This window comes from Poecilia latipinna, unplaced genomic scaffold (genome assembly GCF_001443285.1).
Source record: "Poecilia latipinna isolate Pla-1442-1.1 unplaced genomic scaffold, P_latipinna-1.0 Scaffold493, whole genome shotgun sequence".
Taxonomy (NCBI): Eukaryota; Metazoa; Chordata; class Actinopteri; order Cyprinodontiformes; family Poeciliidae; genus Poecilia; species Poecilia latipinna.
The window spans coordinates 84604-106224 of record NW_015113109.1 but is presented as its reverse complement, the minus strand read 5'-3'; the positions used below and the strand labels follow the sequence as shown (position 1 = coordinate 106224).

The 21621-nt window shown below is 39.0% G+C and overlaps 1 protein-coding gene across 5 annotated transcripts in view; it reads left to right on the top strand.

The window, feature by feature from the left end:
• The window catches only part of LOC106952108 (syntaxin-binding protein 4), a 60230-nt gene that overhangs the window by 27678 nt on the left and 10931 nt on the right, over positions 1–21621 (top strand). For all 5 annotated transcript variants that reach the window (XM_015040014.1, XM_015040016.1, XM_015040015.1 and 2 more), the window contains exons 3-11: positions 2535–2630; positions 4963–5032; positions 5129–5203; positions 8549–8628; positions 9842–9962; positions 11554–11695; positions 17559–17665; positions 17886–18027; positions 18380–18452. In XM_015040014.1, coding sequence (XP_014895500.1) covers positions 2535–2630; positions 4963–5032; positions 5129–5203; positions 8549–8628; positions 9842–9962; positions 11554–11695; positions 17559–17665; positions 17886–18027; positions 18380–18452 — 906 coding nt within the window. The remainder of the gene's footprint in view (positions 1–2534; positions 2631–4962; positions 5033–5128; positions 5204–8548; positions 8629–9841; positions 9963–11553; positions 11696–17558; positions 17666–17885; positions 18028–18379; positions 18453–21621) is intronic.

Sequence of the window (21621 nt, the reverse complement as noted above, 5' to 3'; positions counted from 1 at the left end):
AGTTTTTGTTAGGATCCTGTGTTGTTTTGAAGTTTATTATTCTGTGTTTAGTCTTTGTCTTTAATTGGCTCAGTCTTATTTCTGTTTTACTGTAGTTCAGTCTTTCTTCCTGATTCTAATTTATTATGTTTGCTTCTTGTCTCCAGTGATTCCTTATTACTCTAGTTTTATTTTTCTTAGTTATTCTTCAGTGTTAGATTTATTTTTCTTAGTTATTCTTTAGTGTTAGATTTATTTTTCTTAGTTATTCTTTAGTTTTAGATTTATTTTCTGGTTCTCTGTGTTCTCTCCCTCACCCCCATGTGCCAATTTCTCTCTCTCTCCCCTCACCTGTAATCAGTCCAGGTTAATTGTTCCACATTCTCTCTCCCAGTACTTATACATCTTTTCTCCTTACACTCCTTGTTGGTTCCTCCTGTTAAATCCCGTTATATCCTGTTGTTTCCCCATCAGAAGGCTGCCATCCTTTTTCCTTGGATTTATGATTGTTGTTCTGCTCTGACTCCCCTGGTTGCCATGGTGATTTTTTTAGTTTTTTTTTTTTTTTGGGCTCATAGATTTTTCATTAAATCTTCAACACTACTCATCATCTCAGCCTGCTGCATTTGGGTCCACCAACAAGCACATCATGACAGTTTTGGTATATTTAACTCGTTACTCTACTCAGAGTACATATGAAGACTAGTGTACCAACTAAAGTCTGGGACTTCCTGTTTTCTATGATACTGCTGTAGTATTTTTTTGTTAGTATGTTGAAGATAGTAGATATTGAAAAGCATTCAAATATATAATTTTTCCATACCATTTTTCTTCTTCCTTAATCAATTTGATTAAGCAGATTGTATTGTAAGGATGCACCGATTGCAGTTTTCTGGCCGATCGCTGATTATCAATCTTTAAAAAGCCTGACCTGCTGTTTCTGATTTTAGCTGATAACTATTTTTTGTCTGAAATGTTGCTAAATATAGCAAGAAAGTCGCTGAATTGGTAACAGTGAGATTAACTGCAGACATGACCCGGTGGGTCAGTCAATCGTTTAACAGCAGAGCTAAAGAGGACAGTAGCTGATTTTTAGACTTTTGCTGAGGTAGATATCAGTGCATAAGATTGGCTTCACATTGGCCAATCACCAAACTCCCAAAATGAAAGAAATAGGCGTAGATAAATCGGTGCATCCCTAATCTTAATGCAAATATCTGGGGGTGGAAACTGTTCGACTGGGAATCAAAATCGCAACTTTTTAAAAAGTTTTCTTGTTTGGTTCCCTTTCAAACTGTTCTGTGTTAAACAAACCAAACCCTTTGAAAAACCTGTTTATTATGGCGGGACTGCACCAAGAACCACTGAAGGAAATTATAGAAAAATGTTGGTTACATATTGTAACCCCAGATTCTATAAGTATAGGCGCAGCCCTATACAAATAGAACCTAAAGGATTTGGAAAGAAAATGTCAATGTTGAAGGAAAACTCTTAGCAGTGTCCAGTAATGTTGATCATCTCATGTAGAGTAGAACATGACTTTTGTTTGAATTGTAGATAAAGGTGCTCTGGTCAGAGGAGACCAAAAATGATGAGCAAACTTCTCTGTTGGGTGGAGAATAAAACTGAAAATCACCCTGGAAACAGCAGGATGAAACATATCGGCATCGTCATTCTTTAGATTTACTTTTATTCAGGTAATGGGAAGCTTCACAGGAAGATAGATACTGTAGATCAAAATCCAAAAAAAGAAAACCTGCTGGAGGTTTCAAAAAGAACAGACGTTCACCTTCTTACAGGATAATGACTGTAAGCTCACAGCCAGAGCCACAACGGACGGTTTGCATCAGAAGGTTTTCAGGTGTTTCACGTTCTGGAATCTCCGCCGGCTTGAGGTTTCTGCTCTGTGTTGTCAGAAAGTTTTCTATCCAACACAAACAGCATCTGCCAGCCAGAAAATTCCCTGACTCTGCATGGTGACAAGTGTCGTTTGTCCAGTTTACCTTCTCAGCCATGCTACAAAAACTGTTTTTTTTTTTTTTTTTTTTTTCATCTAAACACAGGCACATCTCTTAAGCTATGCAACAGCATGGGGCTACGCTCCAGTGATGGAAGAGGAATAATGACCTCACAGCTGACTCATGTGACTTTCCCATTGTTTCCTGTCAGCAGGATACCTTAAAACTGTGACAGCTGCTGACCGGTGACCTTCTGTTTCTTCCCTGGAGCTCACAATATTGCAAATCCCATCTGTACACAATTATTCATCGTTTCATTCATTATTCATTTATGCACCCGTATTAACATTGCTCATATTTGGAGTTACCAGTCAAATATTGCGGCGCAGCCAAACAGCAGCCCCTAGCTGTGTTAAATGGAGAGAAATGAATCCTATTGAGTTCTTAGTTACGTAACTAAGGAGCTGCTCGCCTTAACGTTTGAATTTGCGTTACATTTAGCCTGTCTGGATCAGCTTGCAAAAAAAAAAAAAAAAAAAAAAATGCTAAAGCCGCAGGAGCTTTTCTTAGAGGAGATTTTTCTACTTCTCTGCCCAGGAATCAAAGTGATTGGCGGAGTGAAGGAGCTAACGGGAGAGGAGTTTGGAGTCTACGTCAAGCGGATTTTACCTGGTGGCCTTGCTGCAGCTGATGGTGAGTGGAGTCACTGCAGCCTGAAGCGCTCTCAGTGGTGATGCAAGGTGACTCCTTATTATAACTGATGAATATGAATTTGAAGTTAAGAAGAGGACACTTTGCAGAGTAAGAAAAGTCAGTGGTACAATTGTAGATGCATTGGTTAAAACGAACATTTACATTCATTTCATGTGTGAAGACATTGACAAGCTGAGCAACAACATGTGAACAAATAGAGAGATTGTGCTAAACTAACAAATGCAACTTATAAAAACAAACTTCCTGTCAGGCTGAAGTCTTTGCTTATAGGATTCTTCCCCATTCCATCTTTTGGACAGTCCTCATCCAGTCTCTATGGCAACCACTGAGCACCCAGATGAACTCGGCACCTGTAACATCACATTTATCAGATTATTAGAACACTATTCAGTTTTCTTACTTCTTGAGTTCCTTTGTGGTTTCTTGACTACTTCCACACACTTCAAGATATTTCAACAATTCATATATCAAAAAAATTCAGTTTCTTCTCAAGCTTGAATATTTCTGGTAATTTCAGCTATTATAGTTTTTGAAATATTTAACTTTTTTTTGTCTCATTGAAATACATGAAAGACACTTCCTCCATTGGGCTCCATGTAAAATATTTTCAGCGACTCTTGGTTCAAAGGGTCATTTTCAAATTGCTTCCTCTTCTAAATGGCAGCATGTAGAAGCATGAGCCCAATCAGATTTTTAGGTCAATGAGTCGTGGCTCTCACAGGTCAAGAATTTTTTGGATACCAGTTACCGCTTTTAAATGATAGGAGTCTGTTCCAGATGACATGTTAGTCAGTGGAACTCTGCTCATTTCCCTCAAACATTCTCATGTCTATTTCACATGGAACAACATTTCCCATCTCTAACCCTATCCCACATCCATAAAAAATATCCTATAATAAATGTTTCATACTTTTCTAGATTTGATTTCTAGGGGTCCTTCACCTGTTTTAATGTGGCTCAATATGGAGCCTGGAAAAACTGTAAACTGGACAGATGAATGGATTGTTTAAGGAAAATAATTTGACTTTTTGAATAGATTAGTATTGGTAATAGTCATGTTGATACTCTGGGTAAAATTTGAATGCATCAATGAACATCATTCAAACTATGGGTAACAGTAAATAAGTTTCTGTAGCTTCTTTGCATAGGCAATGGGAACATCTCAAAAGCTAAACCATTTATTTAGCTTTTTAAAGCGGTGCCATTTAAAATGAACCGCTTCTCATTTCCTCATATATCAAAATAGTTGATTGTTTCTGTTTTTTTCTGGCGGAATGTTTCCTCATTTTATATCCATGTTGTGAATAAGAAAAAGCACGAGTAAAGGGAACGTAGACGCAGCGGTCAGAGTTGTCAGGATGAATAACTCCGGAGTGATGGAACCGGTACTTTTGGAGATTCTCTTGTGAGTGCAACATGAATAAAACACAACACAGCATTGTCACGACCTACTTTCTCTGCAATAAATGATAGATACCAGGCCCAGATTTGCAAGTAAAACTGTAGTACCATGTCATGTTTTTGTGAGAATTACCTCATACATATACAATACAATGAAGGTGCTATTTGAGAATAAAGACAAACATCAGTCCCTCTCAAGGTTTTTCCACATGATTATTTCATTAATATTTGAGGTTATAATCCAACACCTGTGTATCTGCAGCCCCTGATGTTTGCTTGTTGGTTGTGTTAGATGGCATGCTGTCGTTATGTTTCTCTTTACAGTTCAAAAAGTTTTCTAGTGTTATGACTCATATAATGTATAGAATCATCTGAAAGGAACAGAGTTTAGATATCATGGAACCATGATTTCAGACTTAAATTTGTTAGTTTATGCGTGACATTATTTTTTGTAATCGATATAAAATGTTTAAAACTCTGCTGGACAGAGCAGCATAGTTTTATTTCTGAAATATAGCCTGTGTTTCATTTATAAAATCATTGTTTCATTATAGTCCACTTAATCTGGGATTGGGTTGTGGGGGCAGCAGCCTCCTCTGTCTGAGACTCGACTGTCAGGCAGACCCTCCTCAGGCAGACGCTCAGGAGGGGTACATCACGGTCGGACCGTGGGGGGTTGTCCCCTCAGACAGTCAGTTCCCGAAATGACACACAAAAATTAACCTCATAAAATCGCACACAGGGTTAGTGCGACTCCGTTGGACTGCACTCAGAGTAAAAACCTCAAACGACCCCATCTCTTAAAACCGCAGTAGGGTTAAAAACAAAAAATAAATCCCTTGAGTTGAACTGATCATCCACCTGATTAACCCAGTATTAACATCAATGTTGGGCTGTCCACCGTTTACAGGAAACCTGTTGCCGGGAGACCAGATCCTGGAAGTAAACGGGGACACTCTAGTTGGAGTCACAAGTGAAAGGTAAGGTTTTACACCTCCTGCTGGCTGTAAACTCCTGATACTGAAACAGTGATATTATTCAAACATTGACTTCACGTTTTCATGTCTACCTCTCAGAGCTGTGGACATCCTGAGAACAGCATCTGCCACAAATCACATGCGCCTTCTTATAGCCAGAGATGAAGAAGCAAAGTAAGCAAATCAAAATGTGTCATTGTTGAGTTAGTCGCCTGCAGGTTTGAACTGAACCCAAATCCATTCCTTGTTTTATTTGTGGCATGAAACCAGGTCAGATTAAATAAAAATATTTAGTAATAATGCACATTTATCACTAAACGGGTTTGGTTTGGGCAAATATTTTTCACATTAGAATGATAGGACTTTGAAGATGTTAATCAATGTTCACAAACTAGTTTAGAGCTAATTGTTGTCAATAAACCTGTAAAATTAAACTGTAGACCATTTATCATATTGTTGATCAGTTATTATGGTAAATTTCTTGTCACAATAAAACTTTTGATTTATTGTTGTCATGATAAATTCCAATTAATGTTCAAAACCCTCCAAAGTGTCTTCATTGTTGGGATTTTTAGCTTTATGATTTCCTCCACTGTTTGTTCAATGAGATTTGCAGTAATCAGCAAACACCTGATGGAACTGCGCATCATTATATGAGCTGCTCCTCAGTCCAACGGTAAAAAAAAAAAGTTGTTAAATGGTCAATGGAGGAGCGATGTTACGATGACTTCCTGAAGGCGGAGTTTCTTAAAGAAACAGAGGCCCAATTTTAAGGCCTTAAATTACAAAGTCAAATTTCTGTTAAGTCATATTTGATACATATAGCTTTTTTTTTTCATGAAAACTGAATGTTAAATAATTATGTGCTATAAAATGGCACTATCAACCTGGAAAACACTGAATTTTGCCGTTTTAGATCAGTACAAACAACAATGCAAAAAAAAAAAACAAAAAAAGGATTTTAGCAAAAAAATTTCAAAACATCGCCCTTTTTGTCTGAATGAAACTGTGTCTGACAATTTTTGCAGTTTCCTCCCTTCTATTAGCCACTGCCTGCTAGCTAGAGGGTAAACATACAGAAGCACCTGAGCCACATTTATAATGCAGGCGTAACATTAGCGAGTAAGGAGGAGGGTAGTATTAGTGCAGAACCGGCTTTCTAATCTGACTGCAACCAGTTTGGGTAAAAACAAGGTCAGCCCCAGCTGTCAGCATCACAGGCGTCGCCCTTCCTTCAAATCCATCGCACGCAATCTGATCCAGAACTGTGTGCTGAAAAAGCTGTGCTGAAGATCCACGTTTTCTACAAAAGCCGTTACCATCCTTGGTATTTGCTGCTTGTATGTCTTTAATGGAGAAGGGTGGGATGGTTAGAGAGAAGCCATTTAAGCGGAGACCCAGAGGAAATATGGAGTCAAGATGCAGGGAGCTAAAAATCAGATGGTGGCTCCCAAAAATAGTTAATTTCCTCCTCAGTGCAGTGAGGCAGCCTTACACTCCTGCTTTGTCCCCCATGCAGAAGAGTAACAGGGGGAGGGCTTGACCTAAGGCAGTGCTCCTGATGAGATGAGCTTCGTGTGTTAATCTGTGCTCTGTGCTTTAACTATCCTGCCATGCAGAGGCAGGAGAGACAGTCAGGAGGTGGGATTACGGCTGTCTTACTAGCCGTACCTCTGTCCACTTTTCCCCCTTAGACTCCGTTTGCTCTACACTAGACCTCTTCTGACTTTGTGGGACCGTTACTCTGGTGGGATACGCAGAATGCAGAAGACTATTAGGGGAAACAAAAGGATCAGACACTGTGAGGAAGATCAGGACAATCAGCTTAGAGGAAAAGAAGCACAAATAGATGTCTGGGTTTAAATGACAATAGGTTTAGTGAGGAGATGCAGGTACAGGAACGGAACTGAGGGATTTCTCCCACACTTCAAGTTTTTGAGAAACTATTGCATGATGATGTGTTTTCTGAGAGCTGAGTGTACCTGAGCGTCTGCATCGTCTTCAGAGTTCTAGCATTTCACAGCCGTCATGCACATGAACAGCACTCTGGGGTTTGACCATGTCCTCCAACCGACTGAAAGTTCTGCCCTTCTCTGAAGGTCAAGGTATTATTAGTCCTGCATGGCAGATGAGCTAACCCCCACGGTTACAAACACTAAATATCATTGAAGCTCAGATCCCAAATAATCCTGTCACAATGTTGAGAAGTACAAATGATTCTTTAGGTTATTGAGCCACAATTCTTGCAGTTAATTCACAGATCATTCATCAATGTGGAGGAAACATACTTACCATATCACTTCTACTACCTAATACTGGCCCTGCTTCAATTCAGTATTTTATTTTAAACCATTAGCTTGAACTGTTTGGACTTGCAAATTAACTAGCAAATGTAAATTTTATTGCTTGTTTGCTTGTTTGGTGGGAGGTGTGGCACATTGTGACTGAACTTGTGGTTTGTTGAAGAAAGTTCTGAACATGCCTGAATTACTTAAACCTGGGAGATAAAAGCTGCATTTCCATTACGACTGTGCGCAAAACTCAAGTATTTGAACTCCCCCCCACCCCCCACAATTTCACAATTCTGTTTCCATTAAATAATAAACGAAATTAAAAGCATACTTGAGTATGTTTGTTCACACGATAAGTAATTAAAAACCCACTTCCTGTCATCTTCTGTTTCCTGGTTTGCATCAGTGGCAACATCCTGTTGTTCATCATGTGTGATGCAAAAAAAAATGTTTCCGTTGAAGTTTTGTGAAGTAAACCAATTTTGAGATGGCAAATGAAACCTCATTCTCTTTCTATCACTAAATCTTTTGATCAAAAAAATATTTTTTTTGTCGAAATTGGTGTGTTTATATTAAGCAATTTTCTTTCAAAATGTCAAATTGCTCAATTATACGGTCAATAGAAATGTAGCTACTGTCATTTTCCTGAGCCTGGTTGGAATGGATCAATCCAGGATGAACTGATCGCATTATGGCAAGACTGACTTTATCTCTTATCCTGGATTTGTGAATTGTGCTTCTGTGAAACAGCTCTCTGATCTAATACTCAAACAATAAACCAAGAAGGTAAACGCAGAGAGGATGAAGACGAGATATAAGTAAATAATACAACATGAAACTAAAATTCCATACACTTATGTATCGCTGTGCCACGAGATCTCACTGAACCACAGACAGATGGGTGTCCAGCTCCAGTCCTTAAGGGTCAGTGTCCTGATACTTTTTGATGCATCTTTCCTCCACCAGAGCTGATTCAAATTGACCAACTATCAACTCTGCATATAAAGGTGTGCAGAGGTTCTGTTTATGAACCATCATTTGATTAGTTCTTTCTGTTGAAACAACTAAAACATTGGTGATGTTGGCCCTGGAGGACTGGCTTTGGACACCACTGTCCTGCCAAATACCTTATCCTGAAAGAAATTCCCTCATTGTTCTTGTAGCTGTCTTACATTCTTCTCCCTCCAATGTTCTTGACTTTATTCTTTTCCTTTTATTATTTCTCAAGGAGAGAATTTGCTGAGCTGCTGGAGAAATACGGATCCAACGGTAGTACCGGATCAACCCGCAACTCTCCCATTCAGCAAGGTAGGCTGATCACTATACGGCCCTCTGCATCTTCAGCAAACACACAAAAAAGTGAGAAACCAAGCCGTATAAGTTCATTATATATATCTTCTACCACTCTCTTAAAGAGTCCTCTACATTTGGGAAAGGAGTAAAGGTCCCCACATATTCAGGCGTGCTTCATTGAGCAGAGCTCTGTTCGTATCAATGCCAGATCCATGTGCGCCAAGATCAGTTTTTATGTCTGCGAGCGTGTCCTCTGTGTCTCACAGTAAAAAGTATTGCAGAAAACGGTGTTCACATCAGACTGTTTTGGATGCAACATCTAGCTGTTAATGCTGAGAATGAGCGAATCAGTCTCAAGGAAGTGTAATGTTAGTCCTTTCAGACTGTGCGAAATGAAGGACTTAGTCACAAGAAATGTAAGCAATCGGTATGTTGCACTGTGACATCTTAACCATCTGTGGGCAGTGTGGATGTGTATTCTGTTTGTGTGAGTGGCTAATTGAATACACACAGTACTCCTGAGTAGGTGGGAGCCTTAAGCCTAAGGCTGGGTGCAGTTAGTTGAACTTAAAATATGGCATAGAAAGAATTTATGTGAAAATGTGAAAGAATTTAGTCAGCTGGTAAAGATTTCCTAAACAATTTTGCCATGGTGAGCATCTGTCTCCAGGTTTAAACAAAAAGTTTGAATCTGGAGACATTGTGTACCTGAATGGTTCTGGGAGAGTTTGGCACATTATTGATCTGGAGTGAAGCTCAAAGTATCTAGAGCCTGTTGGAGATATTATTGTAATGTAGTGCTTGCACAGGCTGTTGGACCAACTGGAAACAGTGACACTGTATGTAGCTATACAAAAATCTGTTCTTTGTTCAAACCTCTGTGAAAGTCCTGCATGTACAACCTCCACAGAAACATGTCTTTGATTGAAAGTGCATGAAAGAAGCATGGTGGAAAAGTCTACTCTGAAGGATGCTTTGGTTGGTCAGCATGTTGGGTATTATTCTGTGCTTAGCATCAATCAGGCCTAAGAAATCAGAGACAGTGTGGTACATTCACGTGGAGAAGCACTGCAATGATCTGTGGCTGTGGCAAAATGATAAGAGTTTACGGTTTAAGTATCTTGGAAGATCCATTCCTTGCAAAACTCATTAATATACAACTCCTGCCTGAAGTCCCTGTTGTTGTTCCTCTTGGTGTGACACACACTCGTTTGCTCTTTTTGTAAAGGAGGTCGCCTCTTGGACAGCACATCGTCCGGTTCCTCATCTCGATCTCAGAGCCCGTTGTTGCTGAGCCCTGCAAACTCTCAGAACATGTACAATGGTGGGCCCATGATGCGCTCCCTCAGGTGAGACTGATTCTTTTTCTCCATTTCTGGACCAACATCAATCCAAACTACACACTGCTGGCAGTGCTGAGTTCATATGGATGTTCAGATTGAATGTTTTTTTTTTCTCGTTTAGCTGCTGTTGGTATAAAAGACCTCTTATTTTGAAATAAGCCTCTTAAAATAGGTTTTTCTGAGTTTTGATTATATTTTCTAATTTTTATGTGTGAAATTCTATGAATGTTTATAGATTTTGCTACATCTGGTATATTTACATTGCAATAATATGCAGTTTAGGTTCCTGCGAAGGTTTATTTCAGACCTTTGTAAAAACAAAACAAATTAATGCGTGAGATAGCATGATCCATCCAAAGAAATGGAGAAAGGAGGTGGAAGGAAACTGCATGATTAGTATCTCTGTGTCAAGAATAGCCAAATCTAAAGTCAGGCCGGATTGGGAGAGGACTGAGGAGTCTTTGGCAGTGAATGCTCTGTGATACTGATAAAATATAGATCTACTGTATTTAAGGTGAAGATCAGGGATGAGAGCCATGTAAGCATCGAGTTTGATTCTGTGATGAGGATAGATGCAACAAGTCACGTCTCTGAAAAATGCTGAACGCTGCCACAAAATGCCTGATTGAAAGGTCTTTAGAAAAACGAGGCTCAGATGATTTGAGAATGGCAGAAAAGTTGTAAGTTGATGTGATGTGTTGATAGACTTCAGGGGAAGGTAAAACAATAAACAGAACGTTAATACAATGCCTCTGAAGGATTTATGAGCACAGCCTCAGTGAAACGTTTGAGTGCATGGCCATGTAAGCTATACCTGATTAGGGAAGGGAGGAAGAAGCAATGGAAAAGCTTGTGAGCAGACTAGAATTATGAAAAAGAGAGGGATGAGTCATGAATGGCTACGTCTTACCTAGAGATATACCCATTCACTCTTGCTAATGCCAGAATGGGCATTAGCCAGTGAGGTGGCTGGGAGCAGAGAGGTGTGGAAGTGAGAGGGGGTGTTGATGTGGCACTGCCGGCAGTAACGCACTCTTACATTGGAACTGAGTCAGTGGTTATAGAGCGCTGGAGAGTGTCCATGGAGGCGACAAGGGTAGAGGAGAGGGGATGAACATGGGTGGAAGGAAGGAAGACCGATGACATGTAGAGGGGACGGCAGCCCTGAAGGTGGAGGTCAGAGTTGCGGCAGATGATGTGGGATGATGGCTTTGAGCTGGAGGCGATGAAGGCCTCGGTGAGGCAGGAGCAGGAGTCTGGGTGGAGGAGGGACAGGCCCTGAGGGGATTGGAAGGGGGAGCGGAGGATTCACGGGTCCGCTTACCACTGATGATAGCTGGAGGAAGCGGAGATGATGGAGAAGGAGACGGTGAGGAATTCACCTCACCGTACGGCAGCAGAGCAGCAAGTGAGGCAACATGTGATGAACCAAGGCTGGATCTCTGAGTTATTCCTTGGATCTAAATTTCATACTCACTTAGGAGCAAATGGGATCATTAAGTTTGTTTTACTCCAGGTGCCATAAAAGTTTGGAATTTATGTAACTCAAAGCATTTTTCATTGTTGTAAAGTGTTGTAATGTGTCTTATGTTCCCAGTCACCCAGGTGAAGGAGTGATCCAGCTCATTACTGTGGCCCGGTCCAGCAGTTTAGGGATTACGATTGGAGGAGGCTCCAACAGGCCCGACGGCCCTGCTGTGTTCATCCAGGAAGTGCTGTCTGGAGGAGACTGTCACAGGGTGAGACATGGAAATGACTGCCGCAAATACATCACCACTGATCTCCACATGAAATAAAAATAAATAAACAGAAAAACTTATATTTTGTTGTGATTTCAGAAAGTGAAACTTATATTGATTCATTACAAAAAGAGTGAAACATTCAATGTTTTCTGCTAATGGCCATCTCTGTCTTATGTCAGACATATTGTCAGACAATATGTCATCATACATGTTTAGCAGCACATACACAACTCTGAAACTGCAAAGAATACTGTGTTTTAAAATTATTTGTCTTCTCTAAAAAAAACAATAGAAACATCAAGTGTTTTCTACAGTTATTCTGTTCTTTTCAATAACTGCCTTATCCTTACATTTAAACTTTGATAAAAAATTATACCAAGACTAATAACAGAGACAGAGCAGTAGGGGTAGACATTTATTGTATCGCTTATATTTCTTGTGATAAATTTCTTCTCATAATAAGAATTTTAGATTTATCACTGTCACGATAAATTCCAGTTAAAAATATGTGAAAATATTACTATTTTCTTGTTAAATGAGAGCCTTAATAAATATCAAAACATTTGAAAATATGATAAAATCCAATTACTGTGTGCCGCTTAGTGACACAAATCACACTTCCTTATGTGACCAGTGTCCTAAAGAAGACAAACTTGTGTTTGTGGAGCTATGATTGTCTTGCCATGCAGTCACAGCTACGGAGTTACCAAAAAAAATTATAAATGGTACTAGATAATATTGTGATAAAAAGTTTAGTCCATATCACCCACCCCTATAGAACAGAACTTCCCTCAAATGACATCACTAGCAGTTAGCTTCCTGTGATAGCTTCTCATGGTTGGAGCTTACTTTACTTTTGGTTTAGTTCCCTAGTTTTAGTCACAGTCAAAACTTTGCTTCTACAAACTGACATCTTGCTACTTGAGGAAACTGATACATTGAGCAAGATATGCCAACTCCATGCATTGAGCCTTGACTTTGGAACCATGACAGCAGCTGGGTGAAGCAGGACTGAGATGGATGCGTCGCAGCCATGAGGGAGCTTTTTCTGTGCAAAGATTTTTTTTTTCCACCATTGCAGATGGAAGAGACACTCAGGGAGTACAGGAGAGGGAAGATGGAGTGCAGGTGCAGACCTCTGCAGCTATTGCCTCAGATTAGTGTAAACTCTGCTGAGCAACGCCCAGGTGAAAGACTGCTGATTCTGACCCTCCACTCTGGCCAAACCCATCACTCATCCAGCCTGAGATCACAGGGCTTCTTCACTATGAATAGTGATTTGTACTAATAATGTACCAGTAAGTGTTACTGAACCATAGCCACATTCATAAAAGAAAATACTTGAAATGTGTTTAATTTATCCCTAAAGCCCTGGTAGGCTCCGCCCACACAGAAATCAAATCAGGTGTTTTGTCGTTTGTCCTTTGAGTTAAGTTTTCAGTAAGATAAAATGATTTTTTTTTCACTCAAGAGTTTCTAAATGTAAACTACAGACTTGAAGTTAGTGGAAGGAAGACTCCAACACCCGACTTTCCTGTCAGGGTTTATTTGTGAAGGAAAGTTTAATCAGCCCCAGAGATTCGACCTCTCAGATAATTCATGCCTCGGTCTCAGGCTTTAATGAGCTCATTATGACTGCGGCTCATTCAAAATTAGGATTAGGGAAAGCCTGCTGATGCAAATTGCTGTGCTTTGTAAACATCAGACTCTTAAATTTTGTTATAACAAAAAGGTGCCAAAGGCTGAAAACGAGTCGACTGAAATGAACTCTGGCAGCAAACTGTACCAGCTGAACCACTAAGCTGTTTCAACCTGCTGTGTCCTCAGCATGGGTTGTAAATAAAACACATCAGATATATTTGTAATACAAAAAAAAGTGACAAGAGGGAACATATTGTCTCACTAAATAAAGCTTTTCTAAATGTTGTTTTATTTCTTCTATATATGAGCATTAGTGGCACAGAATGTGAGTTTGAGGCAAAATGCAAACAGGACAAACGGACTTTAAAGAGATACAAGGGAAAAATATAGTTAAAGGAAAAGCAAAGACTCCTAAAAAAAGAACAAATAAACAAGAATAAACTAAGTGGAAAACAACAGCGTGAACGGGGTGAAGCATAAATAACAGTACAAAGACAGAAAAATCCCCAAAACCCCATCAGGTTTTAACGATAACATTAAGAGGTGAAACTCAGGATCTCCTCCCACATCCAGGAATCCTCCTTATTTCTTAAACTACAATGGCAAACATGTTTACATTTTCCACATTTTGACATGCTACAACCACAAACTGCAAAATGTTATTCTGACTTTATGTAACAGACCAACAAAGTAGCACATAATGACAGATTTTTAGTTTTGTGGCTCGTAATTGGCTGATTGTGACTCCATGAGTTTTTAATATTTAACTTTTTCACAATGTCCACATTTTCTCGTTAGCCATAATTATCTTAATTACAAGTCATAAATATATATTTGAAATATTTCCCTCTATGCACATTGAATCTGTATAATATTTGCGTTTCAGTTATTTAAAAACCTTTTCTTTTCAAGATGTATCACTATTGCCACCAGTAGTAAAATCGTAACCATGGCAGCGGGGCTCACATTGCAGGAGCCCTTCTGCGTCCTCAAACCTCCTGACCCCTGCAGAGTCGGGTCTTGTTGCTCTGACTCTAAAGAACATGGCAGATCATTAAAGGAAGACTCCACTGTCAAACTTTACTTATCTCTGGATCTCAGAATTGTTCCCCACATTTAAAGCAGACATCCCATAATAAAGAGCAGTGACTGGTCCTACGACTTGAAGCAATCCCAGGCACTCTCAGGATTTGCACATATCACCCCTTTTCTGCAGCCTCCTCTGCTTCTCTCATGTTAATCCCATCCTCCTCGCCTCTCTGTCCACCCACTCTGTCAAATGTGGGCAACATGACAAGCAAGAGGGAGGAGAATAAAGGAGAAGAGAGAGAGAGAGAAAGATAGAGAGTGTGTACAGGGATCTGTGCTTGTGTGTATATGTGCGTTAAAAAAGCTGTTTCTTTTTTAGATGTATGAATATGAGTTTTTTTTTTTTGGGGATGGGGGGGATTCAAGACACAAAGAGGATCGGAATTAGTTTTTAAAGCAGTGTTTACCTCCAAAAACATGTTCCCTTCAGTTAGGTGGAAATAAGGAGCATTTCTTGAGAATTGTTTTATTGCATTTTTGTGTCAAACAGTCTTAAGATGAGAACATTCACAGAAAAACTGAATGGATCAGGGACATCCACAGTCCCTCCATCATGGCCCTGACGCACCTTTAGGTTTGGGACCTGGCTTGTATTCAGAATATTTTTAGTTCAACTGAACAACTCAGAAATGGATCGTTTCCTGAACAGCCTCCTCTGAGGCGGCAGTCTGCTGTCTGCTTGGAGCAAGAGATGCAGAAAAGAACTGAAACGTAGTTATAAAGTGATTTCTCACCACAATATCAATGCAGTTTTTGCATCCTTGACACCTCAGAGATAAATTATCCTCACTGATGAAACAGAAGGTCTCTCATCATTTGATTCCTAAAAGAAAAATAAGATTTATTGTTTATTTTATATTTTTGCTAAGGCTCCACTGATTAATTGGCCCCAATTTCCTTAATTTTGGATGATCGGCCGATACATGTGAAGCCGATCTTATCTTCCTGAGCAAAGATCTTAAAATCCACATCTGTCCTTCTGCTCTCCTCTTAGAGGTTTGACTGACTAACTGACCCACCAGGCCGTGTCTAAATGTTTCCAGTTAACAACAGTCACCTCACTGTTGCCAACTCAATTTGCTACAGTTAGTAACATTTCAGACAAAAAAGATCGGTATCGGCCAAAACTGGAATCCAGAAGTCAGGCTTTTTAAAGATGGTAATCGATGATCGGCCAGAAAACTGCAATCGGTGTTGCCCTAATTTTTGCCTTACAATTTTGCATGCTCAGGATGAGCAACACAGTTATTGATAATTCAACACAACTCTGCTGAGGAGGTACTGATCAGTCTGATGCCGATTTAACCAGAAAGCTTTGAAAGCTTTTTCTTTTTCTTTTTCTTTTCTTCCCCCCTTTTACTGAAAGCAGATGTCACGACACATTTTTGAATGGGGAAAATCTCCTAAGCTTCGTTTGTTTTGATCCTCCAGTCATAGTGCTGCAGAGATTTGGATTTCTGGATTTCTTTCACAGCATTTTTTTTCCCCATCTGACCTACAAATTCAAAATCTTCCATCTCCAGCTGGACAGGCCAAAACAAATCAAAGCTGCACGTCAACAGTCATCTATGAAGTCCCTTAAACTCAAGCAGCACTTTTTCCTGAGAACAAGACAGAGCTACGATTGGGTTTCTTCCCTGATGAGAGCCAGCGTCTCATGACATGAGACTGTCTGTGTGATAAGTCAGCAGAAAGATCATGAAATGATGCATTTATTTAAACTGTAGTCATCCTGTTGTGGTGTGATCATCTTTTTTACTATGAATGTTTACTGGAGTCTGAACTTTAGAGTGCAGCTGTGTAACTCTAAGTGTGTAACAAGTTACTGTCTAAAACAACTTTAGTTAAAGAAACACTAAACCATTCGGTAAATAAATTCTTCAGATGACATTACTCTGTACCCTCTGACAGGGTTCTAGGTTGTTCTGTATTTCTGAACATTCCTCACATCCTTTGGACGTTTTCACATTTTGCTGCATTACATACACAAACTTTAATATATTTCCTTTTGTGCCAGATCAACACACAGTAGCACATAGAGCCATTTTATAGCTCAGTCAAGTAGCTTTGTTACTTTCAGTTGCTATAAAAATGCTGTATATGTCAAATGCAACTTAGAGATTTGACTTTGCGTTGCAGCTGTATCTGTGACCTTGAAATTGGCATCTGCCTCTGTTTCACATCTGCTTACACACAAAAAGTCTGTACTGTAGCTTTCACACAAAAATCTTTAGTTTATTTATCAGATAAGAATGAAAAATACTTCAAGAATTTTAGTTTAACCTTTTTTCATTCCTGAATTTAAAAAAAATAAATAAATAAAATAAATAAATAAATAATTTTCCACAAGGGTTTTCAAGTGGATGATTTTCGCCCTTTTCACAAAACGCTTGGACACCTCTGGTTTACATCACAGTATATTTGTGGGTTAGAGTGGTCTAGTCAAAGTTCAGATCTAAATCCACTGCATTTAATTTGAACATTTTCCTTCAGGTTCACAAATATACATTCCTTTGTGTTGTTCTGGTACATAAAATTTACTGTACCAGAATTTTATGTACAGTGAAACATAAAATTCACTTCAGATGACCGAGTTCAGACAAGTTCAGTTCAGTTTGATTTAAATGATTTTTGGGTCTTTTAAAAAGATAAAGAACAAAATGAATTCAAGACTTACTGAAAAATGAGAATGGCCACATATGGTCGATTTACGTTTTCTTAACATGACAACTTAATAAATGTAACACATTTTCTTGGATTTAATTACTTTTGACCAGTTAAGGCAGTGCATTTTAGTCGACTCACTTCTTTTCTTTTCCAGTGAAGTTTAACTCTAATCAGAAACTGCCGTTTCCCTAAATAGAATAAATCTGAGATAATCTACACACTCAAGATCTCCCAGATCCAAATGAATTAAAGTACAAACATACTCAACAATAACAGAGGAAGACACAGGAACACCTACATGTTAGTTCTAGCATGTATGCTCTGTAGCATCCTGCAGGGCCAGTGCAGGCACTGCTAAAAGAATGAGAGGAAATCTATTTGAACAGAATCAGCCGTCAAAATAAAAGAGCTTATAAATATCCACCAACCCCACTGGATTTAAAGCGTCTTTCTCTTTGTGCAGGATGGCCGCCTGAGGCCGGGAGATCAGCTCATTGCCATCAACAAGGAGTCTTTGATTGGTGTAACTCATGAGGAGGCAAAAGGCATGCTGAACAAAGTGAAATACAGGTGGGTTTGGACAACATTTTGTCCAAAAATAAGGAAGCCTTGCAGTAACTGCAGCTGGTAATCACATAAATGGAGGTCAAAGTATTCTCAAAGTAGACATGCAGTTATGTATAGATTAAAATGCAGCTGTCTGTGCCTTTATGCTGATGATGTTTGCTTTTATGTTTGCAGTGACCTCCTTTTAAAACTTCTTCTAACTTTTTTTTTTTTCCATCTCCAGCCAAGACAACACGGTGGAAATCGCCTTCATCCCAGGAAAAGGTCTTTTTCCCAGCAGCACATCGCTCCACAACGGAGTCCAGCGAGCCGCCGGCAACAGCTACAACGCTGGACGCCTAAAAGTTCACATCAGGTCACCTGAGGTCAGCTCCACATGTCGCTGTTCTGTCAGGGTGTTGCCACATAACGCTGTGTTTATTACGTATGTAAAAGAAGAAATGTTTTTCAGTGAAACAAAATAGAAATTCTAGAATCAGATTTTTAGGAATGATCAGACATTTTCGGAAATTATAGGACATAAACGTGGACAGCTTGAAAATATTTTCTGATTCTCTTTCCACTGATACAGCAATGAGCTCCTGATGTTCAGGGCTGCTAGAATAGGGCTTTTTAATCATGTCTAAGGCATTGCTCTCAAAGGCACTAATGTCTTTTTACGATTCATCGCTATAGTGGTTCCATTTCAGTGTTTTTTGTTTGGTTGTTTTGGTGCAGATCTGTGCAGAGGAGCCAGCTCTAGTGTCTTCACCGTCTCCAGACATCTGTCCTCCAGATATTCATATTTCAGGTACAACTGAAGCAACATTTATTTTCAGTTTTTCACTGCTTTACTTATCGTCACCTTCCTAAAATAATGGCATAAGTCTTTTTTTTTTTTTTTTTTTGTTTGTTTGTTTTTTTGTTGAAAGATGTTTTTGGCAAAAAGAAAGAAAGCCCTTTTAGGGATTTTAGGAATGTGTTGTTATGGTAACAACTGCAATATCCTTCAAACTGGACAGTTATACATCTTATTTCAACCCTATGAGGTATCCTCAGTCTGTTTGTTTTGGGGCAAGATGGTGGGGATGGTGATGTTACAACCTGTATTATCTCATAAATGAAAGCTGCACAAATGATTGTATTAACAGTACAAAGCAGCACAAACAAAGCACTAAAAATGTACCTCACTTTGGTTTGTTTTGGAGATAGAAGGGGAGATGATGGCCTCTGGATGACCCTAAAAAATACTTTTTAACATCTCAGAAACCAAAGCAGCACAAAAGAAAATTTTGACGGCACAAACGGAGCACTAACCACTCAGTCTATTTGCTGGAATTTTTCTCGTGGGTGGGGTGTCAAGTGAAGCTGACACCCCACCCACCTACCAAAGCACCGCTTGGGTAAAGAGGCAGTGCTTTGGTCCTCAAACGTGCATGAAAGAATCAAAGCAACACTCCAGGTGCGTCTGATGAGGGAGGGGCATTATAACATGATATGAAGCTCAAAAAAATCAATTTTGCTTAATTAATACACTCTTTAACAAAGAAAGTGTGCACCCTTTGCCAAATCTGAGTTATGGTTTCCGAATTTGAATTAATATGATTTACATCAACATTTAATTTCCCATTGGGATCAACAAAGAATTTTTGAATTTGAATTCATTTCAAAGCCCCTGCAAGCAGATGGTTATTAGATTAACTGTCTGATCTGAGCATAAAAACATTTGTTCCCACACACAGATGCTGGATTAGACTGAATAGAGAGATTTGTGTTTAAATTAAACTGCATCACAGTGGGGGGCCTTAAACTAATCAATGATGAGGCAATAAAAAGTGCATAGAAATAGAATATGATTAAACATTGCTCGTAAAAGTACTTTTTACTAGAGATTTAAAAGAGGAAGAATTAAGATGCAAGCTGTGTACATGTTACCATGCTCAGAGGCAACAGTTAATTAATCAGATACAGCAGCATAATTAATATAATTATCTCTTATTAAGGAGAATGAAAGCGGAAGTTAACAGCCATTATTACATGAATGCATATTGAGTATAGTTCAATCGATCAGTATGTAAACAAACGAAATGTACCAGATCAGAGCGGGAAGCATCAGTTCCGGTGAGGGATTTCTAGTCATGTGCTTGTGCTGTAATTGGATTATGTTTCACAAACACAAATATTCAGTAGGATTTATGGTACACTGCCCTAAAAACAGATAGACAGATCCCATGCAGAGTGGGCAATGTTGTGCGCAATCACATTCAAACATTTTCATACATACTGCCATTTTTTTTCTTTAACTTAATAAATATAGTAATGTCAGGGGTAAAACTACATGTAACTTTAACTTACCCATCAGTCTGTGTTTTTTTCACCTGACATTTGAACTAAAGAAAAAAAATCTAAACATTACAGCTCCAACCAATGAAAAGTTTGAAAATGGTTTCTGATAAATGTTTACTTGTTTACCATGTAATTTCCATACCACACTACACCATACATATCATATCATATAGTTTGATATGGTACTATAACATACCATGCCATGCAATGCCAAGTAATATAATACCCTGTTCTTTAGATAAGATTTAAACCAGTCAAGTATTGTACCAGAGTCCGACCCAAGTCTCCAATCTCTTCAATAATATGCCATGGTTAACAGTGTCAGATGCTGCGCTGAGGTCCAACACAACCAGCACTGTGGTTCTCCCTCAGTCTGTATTTATGTAGATGTCGTTGAACGCTTTGGTGAGGTTAGTCTCAGTTCTGTGTTGAGCACAGGTGGGCGGATCAATACAAAATATTGAAATGATCGATACAAATTCATTATCAGTATTGGATCAATGCGTGCTGAGATTGATACCTTAGTTTCAGATTCCCTCTGAAGGTGGCGTGGTTGTTGTTTATATTTCTGGATTTTATTTGCAATACTGTATATAATTTAAGAGCACCACTCAGGCCTGCACAACCTATGTCAAGAACCAGCTGTAAATATGCAGTATGTTGCCATATGATAAACTCTGACTGCAGTAAGGAATTTATATTAAACAAGATCTTTTGGGACAGGAGCGAAGAATTTTAATAGGAGAAAATGTGCTTCTTAATTAAAAATAATTAAAATATTTGCCACAGAGCAGAAGCTTGAGTGTGAAGTGTGTGGCCTATGGTCTCTGGCTGGAAGCCATCCAACAGCTTGCTCCAATCCTATTGCCTGGGATTACCCCAGCCAAGGTTATATCCTAAGTGCATTGTCCACTTAACACCCTTGCAGCCTCTTATTGGAGGAGCTGAGACAGATGTCACCAGGTGATCCCACATGGCTACTACGGGATTTCCCTGCTCTGTCTTAGCTTTGAGGTTTTCAGACTTATTACTCAGTTCAGTGGAAAACACTGATGTGATCTACATTCCTTCTCAGTATGATCATTTCTGCAAAGCTAACTAGGAATTCAACAATTCATTTTTTTCACTTTCAGTACCAATGCAGACATCTGAGCTTTAGTATCGGCGGATGCCGATCCGATACAGAAAACAGTGCTGAATTGACAAAACATTTCTTTTGTACCTATATTTTTTCACATATAGGATCATTAATTTACTGAATTACAAATGTATTTGATAATGTGCATCAGTGCAGCACGCTTAAACACACCAATAGATTCACAAGCTTGGTCAAACATGTAAAAAACCTTTCAAATGATTTAGAAAGTGCAACTAGAAATTCTACATATAATGTAAAATAATAAAGGATGAAGCTGCTCAAACCACTCAGCACAGAATTACTCTGAATAGATCTGCCCTTATCGATCGGGCACATCATCACTCTAACTTTTTTTAAATAATGGGCCCTGTAAACATTAAAATCACATACACATTAGTTACACATGCATAAAAATGTAAGTCGTTCATGTTCACCAAGAATATGAAAAATGTAAGTGGAAGCTAATGGGAATTTAAGAACTAAACCTTGAGGTACA